Source organism: Podarcis melisellensis (assembly GCF_964234715.1).
Source record: "Podarcis melisellensis genome assembly, chromosome: 17".
Lineage (NCBI taxonomy): Eukaryota > Metazoa > Chordata > Lepidosauria > Squamata > Lacertidae > Podarcis > Podarcis melisellensis.
In genome coordinates, this window is record NC_138534.1 from 5560037 (window position 1) to 5583043 (window position 23007).

Genomic DNA, 23007 nt, shown 5'->3' on the forward strand with positions numbered 1-23007 from the left:
AGTCAGCCCAGTCCCAGGTTGCAGGAGCAATGTCGTCGAAGAGCTGTTTTGGCCAGCACCCAGTCCTGTTCCCCCAGAGTTCCTGTCCTTCCCAGCTTCTCGCTGTGGACCCTACTTCGCCCGTGGAGGACTGTCTGCTGACCCTCAACTCAGGTCCTGGACCTCGTCCCACGGTAACCTCCCCCCTGGACCAGCACACCTTGTTTAAGTTATTTTTGAGTCCCTTTTTAATGCATGGTCTCCCCAGCAAGCTCTCTGCAGCGCTACCATACTGCAAATAGCCAACAACAACACCCTTCTCAAGTCTACGAATGGCACCCACTTGCCTCTTCCCAGTAGTAAGGATCCACTGCAGGGCCAGCAAGTGAAGATTTGCAGGGGATGAGCGGAGAGGGGATCTGACTCTGGTCTAACCTCTTAAAAGAGAGAGCAGGGTGGACTTAGCTCAGGTGTCGATGCCACACCAGCAAACACAGCATGTCAAGCGCCATTGGAACAGCCCCCCCCCTTACCATGAATCCAGCGTTCTGGAAGCAACTGACTCAGGCATAGAAAGAGAGCTCAGCCCCATTTCACCCCCCCTCCTCAAAACAAGAACAACACACAGAGCTGAAGCCAGTCAAAAATCATTGTTTGCATTATCAGTTGCTCAACAATTACAGCCTTGTACAAGTCATTGATACGTTAAATAAAACACACACGCTACCCTCACCCAACAGGAGAAAAAAAAGTGCAGCTGGAACCTTGAATGAGCCCCAAGAGTCCCCCCTCCTGGAGACACAAGGGTTTTGCTCCGCTTGGGTCAAGTCCCACCCAGAGGGAGGGAATCAGCACAAATATATATATATATCTATATATATATTTATATTTATTTATCTATAATATTTTACCTTTTTTATTAACAGCAGCAACAGTTGGACAGAGCTGGGGCAGAATAAGATTCAGGACTGACTGAGCATGCAAGGTGATGGGACAACAGGGGAAGGAGGTGGTATGAATGAATCAGGAAGGTAGGATTCAGAGACGTAGCTTGAAGAGTCAGAAGCAGGCAGAGAGGCTTGGGAGAAAGTTAAACATCCCTAGAGCAATAGTATTTCAAGAGCGGTGCTTGAAATGGCTGTTTACCATGGCAGGAATACCTCCCATTCTGCTTTGCAGCTCCTCTGTTATTCCCCTCTGTTCACAGCATCCCACCCCACCCCGGGTCAACTTTAAGAACCAAGCTGCAGTTTGCCCTCCAGCCCACAAGGAGTGCTGCTGCAGGAAGGCCACCTCAACCAGTGCTTCTTAAAGGGCCAGCATTTACAGCCTTGAAGAGAAGCAGATAGAGGATAGTCAGTGTGTGTGTTACTTAGGAGAAACAAATCCGTTTCAGGGCAGGGAGTGGGGAGGCCTGAGTTGGGAGGCGGTTAAAGGGCAGACTTGTTTGTTGGCGCCGAGACGGGGAAAGACAGCTAGCTGGAGAGGACTGAACACCTCCCTAAAACAAAACAAGGTTAAGAGAATTGACCCATTGGGAGGGAGGCAGAAGGCGCCAATAACCACGCCCTCTCCCGTGCCAGCAGTGCAGTCGAGGGCAAAGTGAAGGATGGGCATCACAGGACGGGACTGAGCTCAGACGGCGTCATCCAGGGCAGGCTCAGCGTCAGGGGACGGAACACACTCCTTGCTGAGGCGGACAATCTCCTGGGAGAGCACTTCCAAATCCTAGTGAGGGAGAAAGAAAGGAAGGGGAAGAAGCAGGTCAGCTGAGCCCACGGGAAGATGGTGCCATCATCTCCCACAGGACAAACCCTGCCCATATTCACACTCTGCCCCTACTCAGGTTAATGGTCGAAGTTTGCAGCTACCTGGTAAAACTTTTAATCTCAAGATCAGGCCCAGACGGGGGGGGGGGGCATATGGGCCGGGCCTCCGATTCCAAAGGGGGCCTCAGTCACCGAAAGAAATTGCCGATCAAATACTAAACTTGAATTTGGAAAACGCTTTCCCAAATTTTCTAATTGCATGACGCATTTTCTTATCATTACCCGCTACGGTGGCCTCCAATGGGAGAAGTTTCGAGATATTAAAACGAATTACCGGTAAGTCTTTCTTTCGATCAACATTGGCTCAAGAACGCCTAAATGGTTTAGCAATGATAAACATAAACCACGATAAGGCGACGTTGATTGATTTTTCCTACGTAATTCAAGAATTCACAGAAAAGAAAGCTAGGAAAGCATTTTTAAATGTAAATACTTAAAATAATCCTTTTCCCTATGTACCGTATTTTTCGCTCTATAAGATGCACCAGACCACAAGACGCACCTAGTTTTTGGAGGAGGAAAACAAGAAAAAAAATATTCTGAATCTCAGAAGCCAGAACAGCAAGAGGGATCACTGCGCAGTGAAAGCAGCAATCCCTCTTGCTGTTCTGGCTTCTGGGATAGCTGCGCAGCCTGCATTCGGTCCATAAGACGCACACACATTTCCCCTTACTTTTTAGGAAGGAAAAAGTGAGTCTTATAGAGCAAAAAATACGGTATTTTAAAAAAGCACTATTGTATATTTATATTTTCCATTTTTCCTTTATATGCAGATACTGTTCAAGCCTTGAAATAAAATTATTTGTCAGCATAACTTTTGTGAAAATTATTTATATACTTACTTATCTATAAGACTTCAGTTATCCCCAGGGTAAAAAAGGGGGGCACATTATCTACCTGGCCCGGGCCTCTGCCTGGCTCTGCTCGGGATCATGGATTCAAGCCCCATGTTGGGCAAAAGGTTCCTGCATGCAGGGGGTTTGGACCAGATGACCCCCGCAGCCCCTTCCAATTCTACGGTTCTGTGTTCTGCCAGGCTCCACCCTGGCCGGCCAGTTTTCTTCAAGCCCTGCTTCTGGTCCATCAAGTTCTGGCTTGCCTCTGAGACACTACTGCCTTAGCTCTCTTTGTCTTCTTCGGGGACGGCGGGGGGGCGGGGAGAGTCTTTTTTTCCAAAGCAGTAAGTTGGCAACCCCGACAACAGAGGCACAGGCAGAAGCCACAGGCACAAATCTGAGTTTGGGAAAGGAAGGGAATGCAATGCTTCAGTCCCCTGCCCCATAGTCATACCTCGGGTTGAAGTAGCTTCAGGTTGAGTGTTTTCTAGTTGCGCTCCGCGGCGACCCAGAAGTAACAGAGCGCGTTACTTCCGGGTTTTGCCACTCGTGCAGACGCTCAAAATGATGTCATGCGCATGCGAGGAAGCGGCGAATCGCGACATGCGCAGACGCCTATTGTGTTCACTTCAGGATCATAGCTGTCAACGTTTCCCTTTTTTTAAAGGGAAATTCCCTTATTCTGAATAGGATTCCTCGCAAGAAAAGGGAAAAGTTGGCAGCTATGTTCAGGATGCGAACGGGGCTCCGGAACGGATCCCGTTTGCATCCAGAGGTACCACTGAATTGGGAAAAGATGCAGCTAAGAAGAAACACCAGATCCGAACAGGACACCCTTCTCAGGCTGTGCCTATTGACATACATCAATGAGATGACTTGTGACCAGAGCCAGCATTAAAACCTTATAAATATATAACTTCATTATGGGATTATGCAGTTAAAAATTGCTTATTGATCACCATTGGGCTTGAGTTCAGAGGGAAACTGTTTCTTAAAATCATGAGATAAAGAACCAATCACAATCAATAAAAGAGGCAGAGAGAGAACGAACCAAGTGTGGATTTCGATAGCGAAAGGGTCCTCTTGGATGCAAGCCACGTGCCACCTCTCAGACCACGCTCCCTCGGCTACAGCATGCCCCCCCCCAAAGGCTCCTTCTGACCAGTGCCTCTTCCTACCACACCACCTGCAGTATTTCTGGCTGCACAGCGCCCCCTAGAGGCCCCCACTCAGGTCGCCCACACACCTTAACCTGCCCCAAACCCCTCCTCCCCAGCACTACATTATCTGTGGATTTGCACCCCCTGCAACACGCCCACCCTGTCTCCAAGACAGCATCCTCCCTCTGCCCCCCCCCCGCTGCACTGACCGCTCCTTTGCAGCCCCAACCTTGACAGTCCGTCCTCTGAAGCAGCTCCGCTCCCCCCCACCCCTCCCCACTCAGATGCAGCTATAAATAGCCGCCTCTTTCCGCTGACATCACTCTTTCGTCCCCTTGCTCCATTAGGACGTTGGAAGGATCAGATTCTACATCAAGTTAATATTGAAAAAGGAAAGGGTGGGGGGGGGAGGCCAATATGCTGCAAAGTCTTTTGTTGGGGCGGGCTCCCTCTCGCCTCTCCCTGTAGCCTGTGTTGGTGAGCACTGGTGATTAAAACAGGTGAGCACATGAACGGCCTTGCAGGATCAGGCTTAAGGTCTACCCAGCCCTGATTGCTAAGCAGCCGCCAGCCAGATGCTTCTGAGAAACTTTTAAGAGCATGGCAGGGAGACTGACGTCCGCCCGCTGCTATGTCCCCATCAACTGGTATTTGGAGGTACACTGCCTCTGAATATGGAGGGTTCACTTAGCTCTCGTGGCTGATAGGGGTGCATTGGAAGACATATTTCCCATGAATCCCACCCCCTGCAATAAGCTGCTGCAAGCTTTCCAAAGGGAAGAATACAGTGGAGTGGGGAGAAAACCCTTTGCATATGCTCAGAATATATCCTATACAGTGGTACCTGGGCTTAAGTACTTAATTCCATATTCCTTATCACCGCCCCAAAATCCCCTCCCTGCTCATCAAAAAATAATATGCTAGGGAGAAAGGCTAGCCAGGGGTCAGCAAACTTTTCCAGCAGGGGGCCACTCCAGACCTTGTGGGGGGCCGGACTATTGGGGGGGGGAATGAACGAATTCCTTTGCCCCACAAATAACCCAGAGATGCATTTTAAATACAGTGGTACCTCAGGTTAAGTACTTAATTCATTTTGTTCTGAACCCGAAACTGTTCTTAACCTGAGGTACCACTTTAGCTAATGGGGCCTCCCACTGCCACCGCTGCGCGATTTCTGTTCTCATCCTGAAGCAAAGTTCTTAACCCGAGGTACTGTTTCTGGGTTAGCAGAGTCTGTAACCTGAAGCGTCTGTAACCCAAGGTACCACTGTATAAGATGCTCCTCATCCTTAGGTGGGGTTCTGAGTGGCCAGGTCTTGTGCCCAGGCTCTCACTGCCCCTTTTCAAGGATCTGAGCATTTTCGGCTCTCCGAGCACAAGGGCTGGGGAGGGCACTAGCATCCTCTTCTTCTCTCCCCCACCCCTCTGCATCTTCCCGGGGTGAGGAGGGGCAAAGAAGGGCAAGACCCAGGACACAGCACCCCCGCTGCCATGCCAGAACGGACCCCCCACCCGTCCCCATTCAAGGCTGCGGGGACAATTTCTGCCCTGCGCACCCTATCCTGTTCTGTTTGACTGCTCAGCCCCAGAGGCAGCCTCCCTCTCTGGCTTTGGGTGGTCACTCATTTGTGACACGGGGAGAGAGAGGCGGCTCCAGCCCCAGCAGATCTCTGGCACAAGGAAGCGGCGGTGGCGGCAGCTGCTCCTCTGCAGCTCAAGGTCACCACGGCTCATAATGGGGAGGGAAACCTGCTACTCCCTCAGCTGCCGCTCGGTGCCAGGAGCCAGGCTCCCGCTGGCTTCCTCGGTTCCCCTCGCAGTCACCTTGACCTGCATCCCAAGACCAGGAGGATGGAGAGAGGCAGCGGGAGGGCAGCTGCGGGAGCCCGGCCCCTGTGGACTCACGGCAGGAGCACCCGGAAAAGATGCCAGCGTCCCAGGAGCTGCCAGCTGCCCTTATTTGCCGGGGAAAATATCTCCCCATCTCCTGCAGCTGTGGAGATGCTCCCCCTTCCGCTGCTCGCTTTCAGCTCTCAGTTGTTCCTTACCAACTGGGTACATGTACCAGCCCCACGCCTGAAGTTGCGTGTGAAATCAGGGGTGGGACGAAAGCTGGCTTGTGGGGAAGGGCCCTGGGCCCCTGCGGCTGGTTCGCTGTGATGGCAACCTCCAAGCTGGCCCCTTTGCCACCCTGCTTGCAATCTCTCTGGAACAGGGGTAGGCAACCTGCGGCCCACAAGCGGTCCACAGGGGTCGTCTAAACAGCCCACAAGCCGCCCCTCAACCGAGCTGCCCGCTCGGCGAGTCCCTGGCGCAGTGCGGAGCAGGGACTCGCTTCCACGGTGCCTGCCCACAGATTGATCTCCGCAGGAGTGAAGCAGCCCAGGCAAGGTAAACCTTGCAGACCCCTGGTCTGGAACCACCCCAAGTCCTTACTGCCTCCATTTTGCAGTTGCATGTCCCTGATAAGATGCAGCAGGACTCTCCTCCCACGGACCCCACCTTCTGCTGCTATTTGCTGGGGTCCCTCCCTGGAGCATTTGCCCCACCCAACCCATTTCTGTCCCTGTCAGTCCCTGGGGAGCTAGGTACTCCAATAAGGCTTCCTCTCTTGACCCCATGCAATTTACATGTGCCAATTGGGTTTTTTTGGGGGGGATACCCAAAAAACCCTACTCCCTCAGGTTGTGTGCTTCTGAGCATGTGCAGAGTTCCTTTTCCACGCAAGGAATAGTCTAATAATAAGAAGAAGTACTGTGAGGGGAGAGACTTCGTCAGGCAAGCCCTCCCTTCCACCTGCCTTGCTCCACCCTCTAGCCTCTGCCTCTCTGTTTGTATTGTATTATTTTATGTACTGCGGTTTGCCGTTGTTTTATTGATTATAGTTTAGAAATTATTTATTGCAACTGCTGAGTGGATTTCTGTTTAACTTTTATACGTTGTTATTATTATTACTATTCAATACTATTCTAGTGATTGTTGAACGTTACTTTTTTGATATAGGTTACGTATTTTAAAGTTATGTTTTATTGTCACATATTTCTTTTGCATTAGATTGTGATAAGATGTACGTTTTCGGTTTCTTCAGCTTGTAAGCAGCCTTGAGTATTGTAAGATAGAAATACGGTATACAAATTAAAAATGATGATTAAAAAATGATGATTATAATAATAATATACTGCTTTTCATCACAAGACCCCAGGGTGGTTCACAGGATAAAATACAAGGTAAAAGCACAGGTGAATAGTTAAAACAAAAACAACAAAACAATAACAACAGATCTAGGGGCAAAGTCTCTCCAAGAACACAAGAAGAGCCTGCAGGAGCAAGTGTGGCCCCAGCGCTGAGCAGTGCTGTCGATTCACCCAGCCGGATGAGAGCACAGAACCCAGTTGATGCCGCATGTGGGGGAACTGAGTCGGATGAGCTGGTACCTCCTCTAGGAACTCTCTGCTCCTCCTCGGAAGGACCCTCATCCTATGGTAAAACTGCTCCAGGACTGTGCCATTCCAGACTGCAAGTAGCAGCCGCATAACGGCATGCTTTCTGCCCCTCCAAAAAGTTTGCTAGGACTTCTAACGTTCTCCCATGCATTGTTGTGTGTATGCGCTACATATATAGACTAGGAACACTTTTAACCACATAGAATCATAGAATTGCAGAGCTGGGACCCCAAGGATCATCTAGTCCAACCCCCTGAAATGCAGGAACAGGCAGCTGTCCCATACAGGGATTGAACCTGCAACCTTGGCGTTATCAGCACCACACTCTGTATCCAGGCTGATGTGTGTTCAGAAATGTGCCCATGATCCTATACAGGTAGATCGCTGGTTTCCTTGACGTGACTGCAGCTTTACGTGGAATGGTGAAAAATAAATACATAAACACAAAGGGGAAGGAGGGGAAGAGGAAGGGGGGGATGACCGGCAAACCCATCGACCACTGGGAGAGCATTTGGGTGTGGCTGGAGAGTTGGTGGAGCAGAAGAAGTTGCAGAGAATTTTGGAGGTGCATGGAGAGAGTTGTGGAGGAGGTTGGAGAGTCATCAGAGGAGTGTTTGGGTGATTTGCTCAGTTGTCGGGGTTTTTGTTTTGTTTTTCTGGCTTTGCATGCTAGCCTGGAACGTAACCCCATGAAAGATGAGATCTATCTGGACTATGTTAATGTCCACTTTCAATTGGGACCAGGGAGCGGGGTTCAGGGCTGGCTGTTGCTCTGCTGTCTTCTCTTGGCTCTGCCGTTCTCCTGGAACCGGCTCCCATCTCTAACGCCCTCAGATAACGCCCTCCCCAGGCACACACCTCACCCGCGATCCCCAAGACTGCGCCCACAAACCTTCTGCAAGTGCATGTTTTTGGTCAGCTGCTCCTCCAGCATGTTCTGAAGCTTCTTGTTCATCTCCCGCACATTCTCATCTCCCGGCTTCACCAGGTCTCGCAAGACGCTGCTCAGGCTGCTGCGGTCGACTTGCCCGTGGGCCCCCGACACGTCTGTCAGAATTGGGCAGAGGGGAAGAGAGGAGAGAGAGAGAGAGAGAGTGTTGTGGTTTGATGGGCATCTCAAACTTAGTTCTCAGGGGGGAGAGACAAACCTCTGTCAGGGATGTACCATTTGTGAGAGCAAAAGGGGGCCTCACACGACTAGGTGCTCCTTAACCTGAAAACAATTCTCTGTACACAGAAAGCTAGCATGTCAGGATTCTGCTAGAATCCTGCTCCTTGACAACTACCTTTCTATAGCCCCATCTGCACCATACATTTAAAGAAGTATCATAAAACTGTAAGCAGTCATGGCTTCCCCACAAAGCATCCTGGGAACTGTAGTTCCTTAAGGGTGCTGAGTTGTTAGGAGACCCTTATTCCCCTTGGGAAGGGAGGTTGCTTGTTACACCACACTGGGAATTGTAGCTCTGTGAGGGAAAGAGGGGTCTCTCCTAACAGCTTTCAGCTCATTTGAGAAACTACAGTTCCCAGGATTCTTTGACAGAAGCCATGACTATTGAAAGTGATTGGATATTAAACGTATGATACGGAGGGGACTTGTGTAGAAAATGTACCGTACTTCTCCCCAACACCAGTCTGAAGTAGCAGCATCGGACACGGGTCTAGCACATCAGAGAGGGAGAGAGAGACTGCAAAAAGTCACGTCAGGAAATCTGGTGGAATCCAGCAGAAGTTCAGTGCTAATTTTTAATTGTTCCCAGGAAAAAAAAATCCACGTGCAACTCCATTTCCACTTGCAAATCAGAGAATTTCACCATGTAATGTCATGTGATGAAAGGTGGAGCGGCGTCCCAGCCTACAGTTCTCTTCCACCGTTTGAAATCTGGACTGCCGAAAAGCCAAAGTTCCATAACACAACCGGTAGCGCAGTGCAAAAAGGGAAATGCTGGAAAATAGGACAGAAGCACCAGCACTATAACATGCAAAATGCAACAAACTTCACGCCCAGGACTTTCAGACAGCAGTCTTGCCCCAGGTCCCTTCCTAAACAGAAGACAAGCTATTCCACCTCCCGCTGGAGCCACGTCTCCCAGGCCATTCTGCAGGGCTCTTTCCCCTGGAGACTCCTAGGAAGTGCATTAACAAACACGGTTTCAGGTCGATACTGGCTGGCCTTCTCCCCCAAGCTGCTGAGCTGGCTTTATAGTTATTTTATTGTCAGGGTTTCCATATGACTGTCTGCAAGCTACCTTGAGAGCTTCTTGGCCATTTCTCCAAGGGGAGTAACAAATACCATGAGATACCCTTGAGGAAAATAATTTTCCCTTTCACTTCTTAGGCCCTTCCTCCTCTCAGCGATCCCAGGGATCATGTGGGAGACACGAGGCAATTGCAGCGCCAGATTTGCTTATGTGACAATGTTAAAAAGCCAATTCAGAGTGAAAGCAGGCCATGCTATCCCTCGCTCTGAATGAGCGTTGGGAGGGAGCTCTGCTGAAACAATCTCACCTTTGCTTGCAGGTCCCCATGCCTAGAAAAACCACTAAAACAATGAGCGTTTTCCCCCAGGGGCAAAACAAACACACACTCCTCTCCTCTAGTGGGTGTTACATTAAGTACAGTCATACCTCTTGTTACGTTCGGTTCAGGTTACGTCTTTTCAGGTTGTGTCCCACAGCGACCCGGAAGTACCGGAAAGGATTACTTCCAGGTTTCGTCGCTCGCGCATGCGCAGACGCGCAAAATGACGCCACACACATGCACAGAAGCGGCGAATCGCAACCCGTTCATGTGCAGACACGGGTTGCGTTCTGTTCAGGTTGCAAACGGGACTCCGGAACGGATCCTGTTCGCAACCAGAGGTACCACTGTATACTAAAAACAACAACAGTGACATCCACCACTTTCCTCCCATCACCTGCTCCTCCTTTCAGAACTGGCAGCCTGCAGCTGAGACGCCTCTCTCCACAACCATCTCCTCCCTTGCTCCCTAACCATTGCTCACTGCCCTCTTCTCCAGAGCCTGGGCCTGCTCTGATCTCCTTAGGGAGCTGACATAAATTTGGGGTCTTTCCCTGAAACCTGCTCAGCCACGAAATTAGCAAAACAGCAGGGGAACAGATAACAGCAGCCACCCATCCTCTCTGCCCCCACCCCGAGAAACTGGCTTCAACCAGAAAAGAAAAACTGCGGAAGAGGAACTGAATGAGATTCTTAACTCGTATGCTAGAAGGAACAGCCAAGAGGCCTTCCTGCTGTTTTGCAACTTCTGTGAGTGGGAAGGCAGGCTCATCAGACGGATGACGATGAAATGGCCCCCATTAACATCACAGCCACTGCCTGGACTGGTGGGGTTAGGCAAACAAGCAAGCAGGGCACAGGCTATGACCAGGTACAAACACACATACATGCGTCGCTTTGAAGCCTGTTTTCAAAAAATAGAGCTGATATCTGGATGAACTAGCAAGAGTTTCCTCTGAGCTTGTGCAGAGTGCTCCCTCTTCACCACTGAGTAACCACACTTGGGGACCACACGTCCGGGGATATCAGGGAATGAATGGCCACAGGCTAGATGCAACATCATCGAGTCGAGCCCAGGGATGCCAAGTGGTCAACCAGGCTGCGTGGTAAAACCGTGAGTTAACCAGTACAGTGGAACCTCGGGTTACATACGCTTCAGGTTACAGACTTCGCTAACCCAGAAATAGTACCTCGGGTTAAGAACTTTGCTTCAGGATGAGAACAGAAATCGTGCTCTGGCGGCGCAGCAGCAGCAGGAGGCCCCATTAGCTAAAGTGGTGCTTCAGATTAAGAACAGTTTCAGGTTAAGAACAGACCTCTGGAACGAATTAAGTACTTAACCCGAGGTACCACTGTACCGAGTTTCAAGAAACCAGAACCTGGAATTTACTGCCCATCTCCACCCAACAACCTGCCGGGTTCCATACCGGTTCTGTCTTGGTCCACCGGATTCCTCTAGGTTCCACATCTTGACCCATCACCCCTGGGTTTGACCCCGCTTCTACTCCTTCCTATGGGGCCGGTTATTTTAGAGTGCAAAAGTTCCAACCAACTCCCATTCTAGCCCTGGTTCTATGCACACAGCTCTATTCCAAGCAGCTGTGAGGACGGAGCTTAGATGGTAGCACCCTCGGTGCTTTGTAATAAGTACCGTATTTTTTGCTCTATAAGACTCACTTTTTCCCTCCTAAAAAGTAAGGGGAAATGTGTGTGCGTCTTATGGAGCGAATGCAGGCTGCGCAGCTATCCCAGAAGCCAGAACAGCAAGAGGGATTGCTGCTTTCACTGCGCAGGGATCCCTCTTGCTGTTCTGGCTTCTGAGATTCAGAATTTTTTTTTTTCTTGTTTTCTTTCTCCAAAAACTAGGTGCGTCTTGTGGTCTGGTGCGTTTTATAGAGCGAAAAATACGGTACTTTAAAGCGTAGTAGAGAAAAGGCTACGGCTGAGTACCAGGATTCCTGTGCTCTTTCTTCAGGCATCTCCCCCCGCTGCCCCAGTAGCTGTCCGTTGTAGTTTGCTCCCTTGATTCCCCAGACTGATGCTGAGCGAAAGTAACCCTGACAACTCGATCGATCCCACCTGCTCTCCCTGCTCTGCAGCTTCAGCACTCATCAGCCGGCCTGTCTCTCAAGACAGAAATCCTTCCATCTCTTGGCTGCGCCGTCATGCGTCGCTCACCCCCGCAACACCCCTGCCTTACACAGGACAGGAAGGAGCCAGGAATCCTGACTCCCGGCCTCCGCTCCTCCCGCCACCAAACCCAACTCGTACGCAGGATCGCCTCTGACACCCCTCGGTTCACCCTGAGTGACTACCACAACCACTCCGGTGTCCCTTGCGCACTATTGTCAACATGAGTTATGATCTCTGTGGCGCCCTTCCCCAGGGCTGAGTACAGGCAAGTTTAAAAATTAAAATTCTCCACTGTTAAACAATAACAACAAAAATCCTAATTCTGCAGCCTGCAAAAGTCGTTTACCGCAACCCCACACAGGCCCACCTCTGCCTGTTAGCATTCACTGAAAGGCGGGAGGAAACTCAGCCTTTTGCCCACCTTGAAAACAGTCTAAACTAACAGAAGGTTCTGCCAACCTGAGCATGAAGTCTGCCACAGCTAGGAAGCTGCTCTTTAGGGCAGGATAACAGGTGCATTAGCATTTGGGCCGCTTGCCTGCCAAAACTTCCCTCTGTGCTGTGCTTAACTGCTGTTGATAAAGAGGGCAGACCTGCAGCAGCATCCAAATGACGAGGCATGTCTTAAAAGCACTGAGTGAAATCCCTGCATCGCCTCCAACAGCCCAGGCAGCTCCTCCACCTTCAAAATCACCCCTGCCGTCCAGTAGGGGCCGCAACCTCTGAGTCCTCCTGCTCAAGTCGGTCAGTGTAGGGCTTCTGAGTGCAAAAGCCCTTTCTTCCCACTGATGTTATCATCTCTCTCCCACACCACCCGCAATTTGTTTTTGATTTTTTGCAATGGAGATATGAAATATTTAAAGGACCTGTATGTGCATTTTGGCTGACATCATGCTGTACTAAAGCAGAGGTGTCACAGAAACAGAATAATTCAGGCCCAATATATCTATCTATTCCCAATATATCGTATGCCTCATTGCCAAACTGCTCACTTGTTCAATCTCAAATCGTTTTTCTTTTGGTTTGGTTTGTTCCATGGATCTCTCAATAGCATTTTTTAACCTAAGTTGGAAACATTTAATTGTCAATGCTTCCCCCCCCCTTTTTTTTTACAATGGGAATGGAAAACCACCGATATTTTGTTTGTGGCACCCTTGGTGTTGCTGCTTCTCTCTCCCCTCCATCCTCCTAGCTGATAAGTACATTGACATCAGGCCCACTTTTCTCTGGCTGGTCCCAGAGTTCACAAGCCTGGCCCGCTCTCACAAGCTTTAGGAATAATGCCTAGAGCAGTGTTTAGCATCCTCGGGTCTCCAGCTGTTGTTGGACTTCAACTCCCAGCATCCCTGACCACTGGTCCTGCTAGCTAGGGATGATGGGAGTTGTAGTCCAACAACAGCTGGAGACCCACAGTTGAGAAACACTGGCCTAGAGTATGAGCCACTGTCTGCCCCCACACAATTCACCAGGCTTACTTTCCTTGGACCAAGCCTCCCACCTGAAGCTTATTGCTCTCCTCTCAGCCTCCTATCTGCAAAGCCCAAATCCACTGAGCCCACTCCCCTCCCAGAGATGGGGCGAGAGGGAACCTCAGTTCAATTATCAAAACCTAAGATAATTGCCTGAGGCTAAATCCATCTAGTTTATATTGTAGGAGAGGTAGAAATAAAAGAGGAGTTAATTGGAGAAACACACACACACACCCTGAGGACTCCTGGGGCAGCAGGGTCAAGTGGTTGGAGCAGAAGGGCCAGCAGTGACTTCTGGGTTCGGTTACAAAGATTTGGAGGACAAATCTGCCTGAGAATGACAGGCAAAGGCAGAAGGAAGAGGCACAAGATGCAAGAGGAGGAGGAGGAGGTTTGTATTTTTAGCGTTCATGAAATATTCACTGGCTGGGCTGTGTGTTGCCAAGCTGAGGCAAAGGCGACCCTGCGCAAGCTATTTATAACCGGCTCCTGTTCCCTGCCCGCGGCGCAGTTCTGCGTGGAAGTATGGAAAACTTATCCACAGCCGCTCAAGAGGACCCACCACCCCGGCTGCCGGATTTTTACCTCCAAGCACAGGAGAGGCCCTTTGCATGTCGCCCCTCAACATCGCTGGACCCTCTCTCTCTCACCCTCAGCACTGAGGCTGAGTCCAACACCACTGCTCTTTGGCAAGTTCAGGTGGGCCAAAGGAATGGCAGCTGGATCCAGAGTAGGGTGGGGATTCTTATAGAAGGGGGGGGGAAGAGGGGGCTCAAAGCCAGGGAAAACAAAGCAGAACGGAGGAGACAATCCCAGTGTGAATGCTATGTGGGTTTGTGGGACTGGGGGGCGGATTGCAGAGTCTGTCGGAGAGGGACTCTGGGAATGAGAATCGGGAATGAGAATCGCATGGCCTGGCGGCCTGGCTTCTCACTCCAACTGACTTGCCAAATGAATCTGCTGAGCCCGCACATTCTTGTGCCAAGAGCAGAGAGTTGAGGGCCACCTGTGCTTTCCACCTTGGTGCGCAGAAAGCGGGACAAAAAACCAAGAGAGCTCTCCCTGGACTCTCCTTCCACCTATAACAGAACATCCAATCTCCAATTCATGCAAGACTTAAGAGCCCTGCTCCTCCTCCATCTCTTTCCCTCTTGCCAAGGAGGAAGCCCACAAAGCACAGAGAGGCCACTTCCTTAAGAGATACAGGGCGCTTCTGCTCTCTCCACCTGCCCCAAAGTGAAGCTGAAGTCCCGAGCTGTTGTCTCCCTACTTCAAACTCCCCCCAAACTTGTGGAATTTCTACTTCACTAGTAGCCGGAATAAAACCAGAGCAACTGCAAGCCATGGTCAGATCCTCGTCTGGGGCCTAGCTCCCTTTCCCCCAAGTTGGTTGGGACTAAAGTTCTGTATAGGCTATGGTTCTGCAATCACACAGCAGAGCCGTGGACTCTGGTGGCAGATGCAAATTTCAGTAGCATGAGATTTGCAGCTTTGATTTTAATTTTTTGAAGGGAAAGAAGCTTCCAGTCCTTAAGGCTGCTGGAGTGGAATTTTGGAAGGCACAAGATAGAGGGAGGGAGGAGCATGGAGGAAGATCTCCATTGGTCAGGAAATGGGGCTTCATTGCAATGCAAAGCATCTTGATTCTGTCCCACCATGATCCCCAAAAGCCAAAATGGGAATTCCAAAAGCTTCAACAAGCTTTGGGAACATTCCAGGTGGAATGGTGGCAAGGGTGCCGGAAGTATGAGAGAGGAATTTTGAAAAGATCCGTGGAATCAAACTTGCAAAGGATCGGAAGGCTCTCTTATATCAAAGAATCCTGGCTGAAGGCCATGGCAGCAGCTCTCCCGTCAGCCCCCTTTCACATCAAGGGTAATTTCACACCACACAGGGCTTGATGCCTCAGTCAGGTTTCTGATGTGAATTCAAAACCTACGTTGGCCACGATGCACATTGCATAACCAGAGCCTCTCCTGCACTCTCTCTCTTACATATTAGCCATGCAGGTAACATGCGGCCATCGAGAGACCCCACCAGCACCATCCAGAGGGCAAATGGCAGCAACCCAGAGGCTGTGAAAGCCACATTACCAAAGATCTGCTCTCTGAAAAGCAACATTAAGCAGGAATTCTGTCACAAGGATTATCTGATCTCAGAAATGCTGGAGTTAACATGCTAAGACACCAGTTCCATCCAGCACTGAGCACAAAAGCAGCTTATTCAAGGCAGCAGATCTTACTTCTCCCCACAATTTGCGTGTGTGTGTGTGTGTGTAGCGAACGAAGACCCCCCAGTTTGTGGAGCTCGGGATCCTATCTGAAGCTTAATACTGAACTCATGTTCACACCCACACAGGGTTCAGTCCTCTCATCCTCGCGGCAAAATTATACAGTAGAGGAGAAGGAGTGAGACATGGGTGGGCAGCAGGGGGGAAAATGGGCAGATCTATTTTTATTTGTACTTATTTTATTTTCCCCTGCCTTTCCTCCACAACAGACCAAGGCACGGCTGCAAAGATGGGAGTTCCCAGGCAACCTCCGCACACAGGCCACTGTCTGGACCTGCTTCATCCTGTTCCATCGGACCACCTTGTGGGACTGAGGACAGCTGGCCTGGGACTGAGCTGTCGAGTGGAATCACCTCCCAGAGGGCCTCTAGCCAGAACAACAACTCTTTCAAGCTTATTTCTGCAACCACATGGGCTAGAAACTTGTAAGGAAAACAAAATTAATAAATTATTATTATTAATAATAGTTGTTGTTGTTGTTGTTGTTGTTGTTGTTATTATTAATTTATTTATTTATTTATACCCCGCCCATCTGGCTGAGTTTCCCCAGCCACTCTGGGCGGCTTCCAATCAAGTGTTAAAAACACTACAGCATTAAATATTAAAAACTTCACTAAACAGGGCTGCCTTCAGGTGTCTTTTAAAGATAAGATAGCTACTTATTTCCTTCATATCTGAAGGAAGGGCGTTCCACAGGGCGGGCACCACTACCGAGAAGGCCCTCTGTCTGGTTCCCTGTAACCTCACTTCTCGCAATGAGGGAACCGCCAGAAGGCCCTTGGCACTGGATCTTAGTGTCCGGGCAGAATGATGGGGGTGGAGACGCTCCTTCAGGTATACAGGACCGAGGCTGTTTAGGGCTTTAAAGGTCAACACCAACACTGAAAAGCCAGGACTTCTACAGAATGTTAAGGAGAAGTGTTAAAAGCAAGCCCTCCAGCAGATCCTGCAGGCTTTGCAAGGCCTGCAAGAGGAGCCGCAGAGAGCCGAAAAGGCAGCGCAAAGGAGGAGATGGCGCAGCCAGACAGAGGGACCTGGGATAGCTGCGCTGCACATGGTTCCCTTTGTACCGCAGTGAAGCCGAGTGGGAACAGCCCTTTCCTCCTGCCTTTGTCTGTGCCTGGTGATGGGAAGTGGCGCTAACAGGGTTTGACAGCAGGTCCCCACGGAGGCTGTCATTCTGGCTGCTGCAGGGGGGGGGCCTGCCCCCTCGGCTTCACCGATGGCACAGAAAGGTCCCTTCCGCAGGCCCGGCCTGTCACGGAAGGAACACAGAGGTGGGAGGGACAGGGACACGGGCGAGGAGGAACAGCCACACGCAGGCAGGGGACGCTTCAAAGAGCTCTTTCCAGCTCCACCCCTCTTCGTGGCCTAGCTTCACGGGCCGAAAAACCTTTCCAGCGCTTAAAAGAGGACACCTGCGCCCTACTCCTAAATACGTGCAAGGCTGCTAACGTAGAGGCCACGGTTCATGCCTGCTGCCCAAATTCACTCTGTGCCCGTTAGCAGTCAAATATGCAAAAAGGGGGAGTTGCTAATACAGTGGTACCTCAGGTTACAGGTGCTTCAGGTTACAGACACTTCAGGTTACAGACTCCACTAACCCAGAAATAGTACCTCGGGTTAAGAACTTTGCTTCAGGATGAGAACAGAAATCGTGCGGTGGCGGCAGCGGGAGGCCTCATTAGCTAAAGTGGTACCTCAGGTTAAGAACAGTTTCAGGTTAAGAATGGACCTTCTTCACCCAAGGTACCACTGTATGTGTGTACACCTGCCTGTTCCCTACAAGCTTCAGTTCTGCAAATAAGGCCGGTTTGAAATGATTTAGCTTCTTCCGATGACAAGGCTTTCTTAAGAGGTGGGGAACAAGCTGAAGGCAAAGCATTTCTCCCATGGAATGGGCAGGCAGGTGCTGATTCAGTGGGAAAGTTGTGTGTGGCTGGGACCCCCCCCCCCATAGCATCAGGCCTTTAACGAAATGTCACAGGTGTGCCATGGGATGAACCTACAGAAAGACATTTCCCAGGGCGCCAGTGTAACATTTAAAGGGCACCTCCTTTCCATTCTAGAGTGTGAAGTGTGGAATTTTTACCATCCTCTCTCTTCCCTCGTGTACTAGAGGGATGGCCCCATGGTGGAAGAGAGAGGTTAGCCAAAAAAGGAGGTGAGGAATCAAAGTCTCAGGAGACCCCTCTGAGATCCATCTTCTTCCCCAGTTTTAGCCAACGTTATCCACACACCCTTGACATTTCTCCCCCTAGCAGCCATGATGTTGGTCTTTCTTTAAAACAAAGTTGAGACATGTCAGATTCTGGACTTGTAAGCTAGCGTGGGGAGAGGACTCTCCACTATAACACTATTTTTGTTTATGATTCATGTTATTTCTTTTATGGATGTATATCCCTAATCATAAAATATTTCCAAAGCACCTTCAGTTTCTCCTAAGATCTATGTACAGTGGTACCTCAGGTTACATACGCTTCAGGTTACATACGCTTCCGGTTACAGACTCCACTAACCCAGAAATAGTACCTGGGGTTAAGAACTTTGCTTCAGGATGAGAACAGAAATTGTGCTCCGGCGGCGCGGCGGCAGCAGGAGGCCCCATTAGCTAAGTGGTGCTTCAGGTTAAGAACCGTTTCACGTTAAGAACGGACCTCCGGAATGAATTAAATACTTAACACGAGGTACCACTGTATACAGAAAGTCTCAGATCGGTTGGTTATGCTCCAGTGTGACCAAGAGAGACGGTGCAACTATGCCTGCCCAGTTCCACCCCTCATTTGCTGACAGTACTCCTGAGGGATGTGGGCACTGCACTCGAACTTCCTTCTGGACTTAACATCACCTCTTATTCCCTGCAGACCCCAAAATGGTGGCCCTCCCTCACCACAGAAGAAGGGATGAGAGAAGATCTACACCAAGAATAAGGTGGGGGTGAGGAGAAAGATCAACATTGAGATCTGCTGCACCGGTGGTTCCTGCTGCCTGAGGCAGCCGCCTCACTTTGCCTCCTGGCCTGACCAGGCACTACCCATTGGGAATTCCACCAGAGAGCTGTGTCAAGTGTGAGGCCCCGATTCAGAGCTCACCTCAGCTGCAAGCCTATTCAGCAGCCTCAGGGTTCCCTAGGACCACTACCTAATGGAAGCGGAGAGAATCCTCAGGTGTCCATAGTAGATCTGAAATTCCTGGACACACAATCTTTGCTTTGATCCACCCCCTTCCACCAAGCTGAGGTCAAGGCCACTAGCCCCTGGTTTGCTCAAGCTTATTCCCTCCTGACTGCCAGGAGTCCTCACCGATGCGGCTGTCCATGACGTAGGTCTCGATGATGGCACTCTTCCGACACAGGTCCTCAGCCATGGAAGCACTGCTGACCTCCAGGTGTTTCACCTAGCAAAGGGAGATGGCATCATTCCTCACAGCCAGTGCTGCTTACCTGCCCCTAAAACCCTGGAATCCAGAACCTCCACCAATGGCAGGCCAGCCCGTGCCTCTTAGATCATAGGATCATAGAATTGCAGAGTTGCAAGGGACCACGAGGGTCATCTAATCCAGCCCTCTGCAACTCAGGTGTTTCCCTCCCCCCAAGGGGGGATTGAACCCACAACCATGAGATTAAGAGTCTCATGCTTTTACAGACGGAGCTCCTGGCTAAATATATTCCTCCATCTAACCCCAACATCGCTGACTTTCCTCTTGGAAGTCATCTCACCAGTCTGGGCTCTATAAATAATATCCAAAAGATCAGAATGTGCTGCCACATGGTGGTTCCTCTGGGGACTTTAGAGGCCTTGGGGGCCAGATGCGGCCCTCAGGACTCTCACTAGGCCAGGGCTTGGGCCCTGCCACATTCTACTCGCTGGTACTGCTCCACACCCTCTCGGAAGTGTGTTTTGTGTGGATGGAATGTAACCCCAAACTGCAACGCCTCTTGCTTTTCTGAATGGTTGACAGGGACAGGGGTCTATGTAGGAACCTCTGGCAGTGTGTGGCTCAAAATAACCTACTGTACAAAGGTTAATAGGGGATGCAGGTGGTGCTGTGGTCTAAACCACAGAGCCTAGGGCTTGCCGATCAGAAGGTCGGCAGTTCGAATCCCTGCAATGGGGTGAGCTCCCGTTGCTCAGTCCCAGCTCCTGCCAACCTAGCAGTTCGAAAGCACGTCAAGTGCAAGTAGATAAATAGGTACTGCTCCGGCGGGAAGGTAAACGGTGTTTCTGTGTGCTGCTGTGGTTCGCCAGAAGCGGCTTAGTCATGCTGGACACATGACCCGGAAGCTGTCTGCGGACAAATGTCGGCTCCCTCCGTCTATAGAGCGAAATGAGCACCGCAACCCCAGAGCCATCCATGACTGGACCTAACGGTCAGGGGTACCTTTACCCTTATACAAAGGTTAATAGTCACATCCATCAACCCACCTACTTTTTGCCCCCGATCTTACCCCCATCCCTCGCATGCCCCCCCCTGAAAAAAAGTTATCCAGGGGAAATACCGTCCTCAGGCTGATAAAAGTTCTGTTCTGCACCCCTACCACAGAGTCAAGCACAGGCAAAACTCCCGAGAGCTAACATTCTCAGTCACTGGCGGGAGCTGGTCATGTATCACTGTGTACAGACATCTGGCTGGGCCAGCCATACTGCAGGAGAGCCAGTATGTACCTGTCGTAAGGTGCCACACAAGAGCCTATTCTGCCATTCCAAAACCAGGCCTGCAGAGGTTTCCATACCTTCTCCTCCAGCAGCCATTTCTCCTGCTGAACTTCTGCCAGACGCTGGAAGAGCTCAGAGATCTCCTCATCCGACAGGTCAGCTGGCCGAGGGGGTTGCGACTGTGACTGCGGGCTGCCTGTGGTGGACTGCAAGCAGAGAAGAGGGTTGGCAGGCAGGCTGGCAGCCAAAGCAGTCTTTCACTGCATCCATCATCCTCCGCCCTCAAAGTAATTTTTAAACATTTTTAAAACAATTATAGGGATGCAGGCCCCAAGCTACCAATCTAGCTGCTAGGCACCCACAGAATATCTATCGTCCTATAGTGTAGGACGAGAAACCTCATGCCTGACACCCTGGCCAATTTTCCAATAAAGAACTGATTGGCTGTTTCTTCTTCTTGCAGAAACCCATTTTCTACAATCTTCAGACAAGACTTTGGGAGAAAAGAAGCCAATGGGTGGGTGAGAGTGTCGGGAATTCAAGCCCATATCAGCAGAAACTGGCAACAATCCAGGCACCTGGCTTGATTCCCTGTTGACCTCCCTGGCTGCATTCCCCAGCAAGCGCAGGCTAGGTCTCGATCGGCGATTCTTCTCACACATGAGAAGAACACACCCCCTCTTTCCTGCCCCCCCTGGGAGGGGAAAGAGATAGACAGAAACGTATTTACATGCCTTTATTTCTGTCTTTGCAGCATTACAAAAAACATGACTGCTCTCTTCAAACTCCAGCAGTGTAGTGACAAACACTTCCTGTACTTCCTGGACAGGAACAAATGGAAGAGCTCATATTACACTCTGAGCTAATTCCGGTGCTTCGCACTGTGAATTGACTGTCCCTCTGTTTCCCACGGACAGTCCCAACATTCCCATTATGTTTACTTTTCAAGCTAGCACTTTGCAGCCGCATTGCTTCAGTATTGTAACAGAGAGTTTCCCTTGGATATGTTCAAGATTACTGTATATTGCAGGGGTGGGGAAGAACAAACCCAGTTAATTTTAAGAGTCTTTGTTGTGGCAACTTCAAAGGCAGGTCAAACCACCACACACACACACACACACACACACAGGCAACCTTTAAAAACAACAACAAAAGGATTCCTTTGGCTTGTGCAGCTAATACATAGATCATAGATCAAGTTGATCAGTAATAATAATAATACTACTAATACTAATAATACTACTAATAATATATTATTATTTATACCCCGCCCATCTGGCTGGGTTTCCCCAGCCACTCTGGGCGGCTTCCAACCGAATATTAAAAATAATGCAGCATCGAACATTAAAAACTTCCCTAAAGAGGGCCTTCAGTTGTCTTTTAAAAGTAAAATAGTTGCTTATTGCCTTGACATCTGGTGGGAGGGTGTTCCACAGGGCAGGCACCAAGAAGGCCCTCTGTCTGGTTCCCTGTAACCTCACTTCTCAAAGCGAGGGAACCGCCAGAAGGCCCTCGGCACTGGACCTCAGTGTCTGGGCTGGACGATGGGGGGTGGAGATGCTCCTTCAGGTATACTGAACCAAGGCCATTTAGGGCTTTAAAGGTCAGCACCAACACTTTGAATTGTGCTCGGAAACGTACTGGGAGCCAATGAAGATCTTTCAGGACTGGTGTTATATGGTCCCGGCAGCCACTCCCATTCACCAGTCTAGCTGCCACATTCTGGATTAACTGCAGTTTCCAAGTCACCTTCAAAGGTAGCCCCACATAGAGCGCATTGCAGTCCAAGCGGGAGATAACTAGAGCATGCACCACTCTGGCAAGACAGTCCGCGGGCAGGGAGGGTCTCAGCCTGCATATCAGATGGAGCTGGTAGACAGCTGCCCTGGATACAGAATTAACCTACGCCTCCATGGACAGCTGTGAGTCCAAAATGACTCCCAGGCTGTGCACCTGGTCCTTCAGGGGCACAGTTACCCCATTCAGGACCAGGGAGTCCCCCACACCAGCTCGCCCCCTGTCCCCCAAGAACAGTACTTCTGTCTTGTCAGGATTCAACCTCAATCCGTTAGCCACCATCCATCCTCCAACAGCCTCCAGACACTCACACAGGACCTTCACTGCCTTCACTGGTTCTGATTTAAAAGAGAGATAGAGCTGGGTATCATCCGCATATTGGACACCCAGCCCAAACCCCCTGATGATCTCTCCCAGTGGCTTCATGTAGATGTTAAAAAGCATGGGGGAGAGGACGGAACCCTGAGGCACCCCACAAGTGAGAGCCCAGGGGCCTGAACACTCATCCCCCAACACCACCAGTTATAAACAATCACCCCCTGGGTAGAATCAATGAGCTGGCCAGAAATAGAGGCGATCCTAAGGAGTTCTTGTGCTGTCTGCAAGACCAGTTGCATGGGGAAAGGGACTCCCGCAGAACCATCCCTAAAATGGCACCATAGGAAAACTACCAACAACCCAGGAGTGAAAGTTTGGAACACAGGAAGCTGATTTGGGTCCATCTACCTCAGTACTGTCTACACTGACTGGCAGCTGCTCTCCAGGATCTCAGGCAGGGATGTTTCCAAACCCTACCTAGAAATGCCAGGGACTGAACCTGGGACCTTCCGCTTATAAAGCAAATGATCTACCACTGAGCTATGGCCCTTCCTCAAATCTGAGGAAAGGCCCTGCTT

General features: G+C 50.3%; 1 protein-coding gene across 2 annotated transcripts in view; it reads right to left on the reverse strand.

The window, feature by feature from the left end:
• Positions 1 to 610: 610 nt before the first annotated feature.
• The window catches only part of GRIPAP1 (GRIP1 associated protein 1), a 62856-nt gene continuing 40459 nt past the window's right edge, over positions 611 to 23007 (reverse strand). For both annotated transcript variants that reach the window (XM_081894001.1, XM_081894000.1), the window contains 4 exons: positions 20392 to 20520; positions 18962 to 19055; positions 8140 to 8294; positions 611 to 1707 (listed from right to left, as the gene is read on the reverse strand). In XM_081894001.1, the coding sequence (XP_081750127.1) occupies positions 1615 to 1707; positions 8140 to 8294; positions 18962 to 19055; positions 20392 to 20520 (471 nt within the window). In that variant the 3' untranslated portion in view covers positions 611 to 1614. The remainder of the gene's footprint in view (positions 1708 to 8139; positions 8295 to 18961; positions 19056 to 20391; positions 20521 to 23007) is intronic.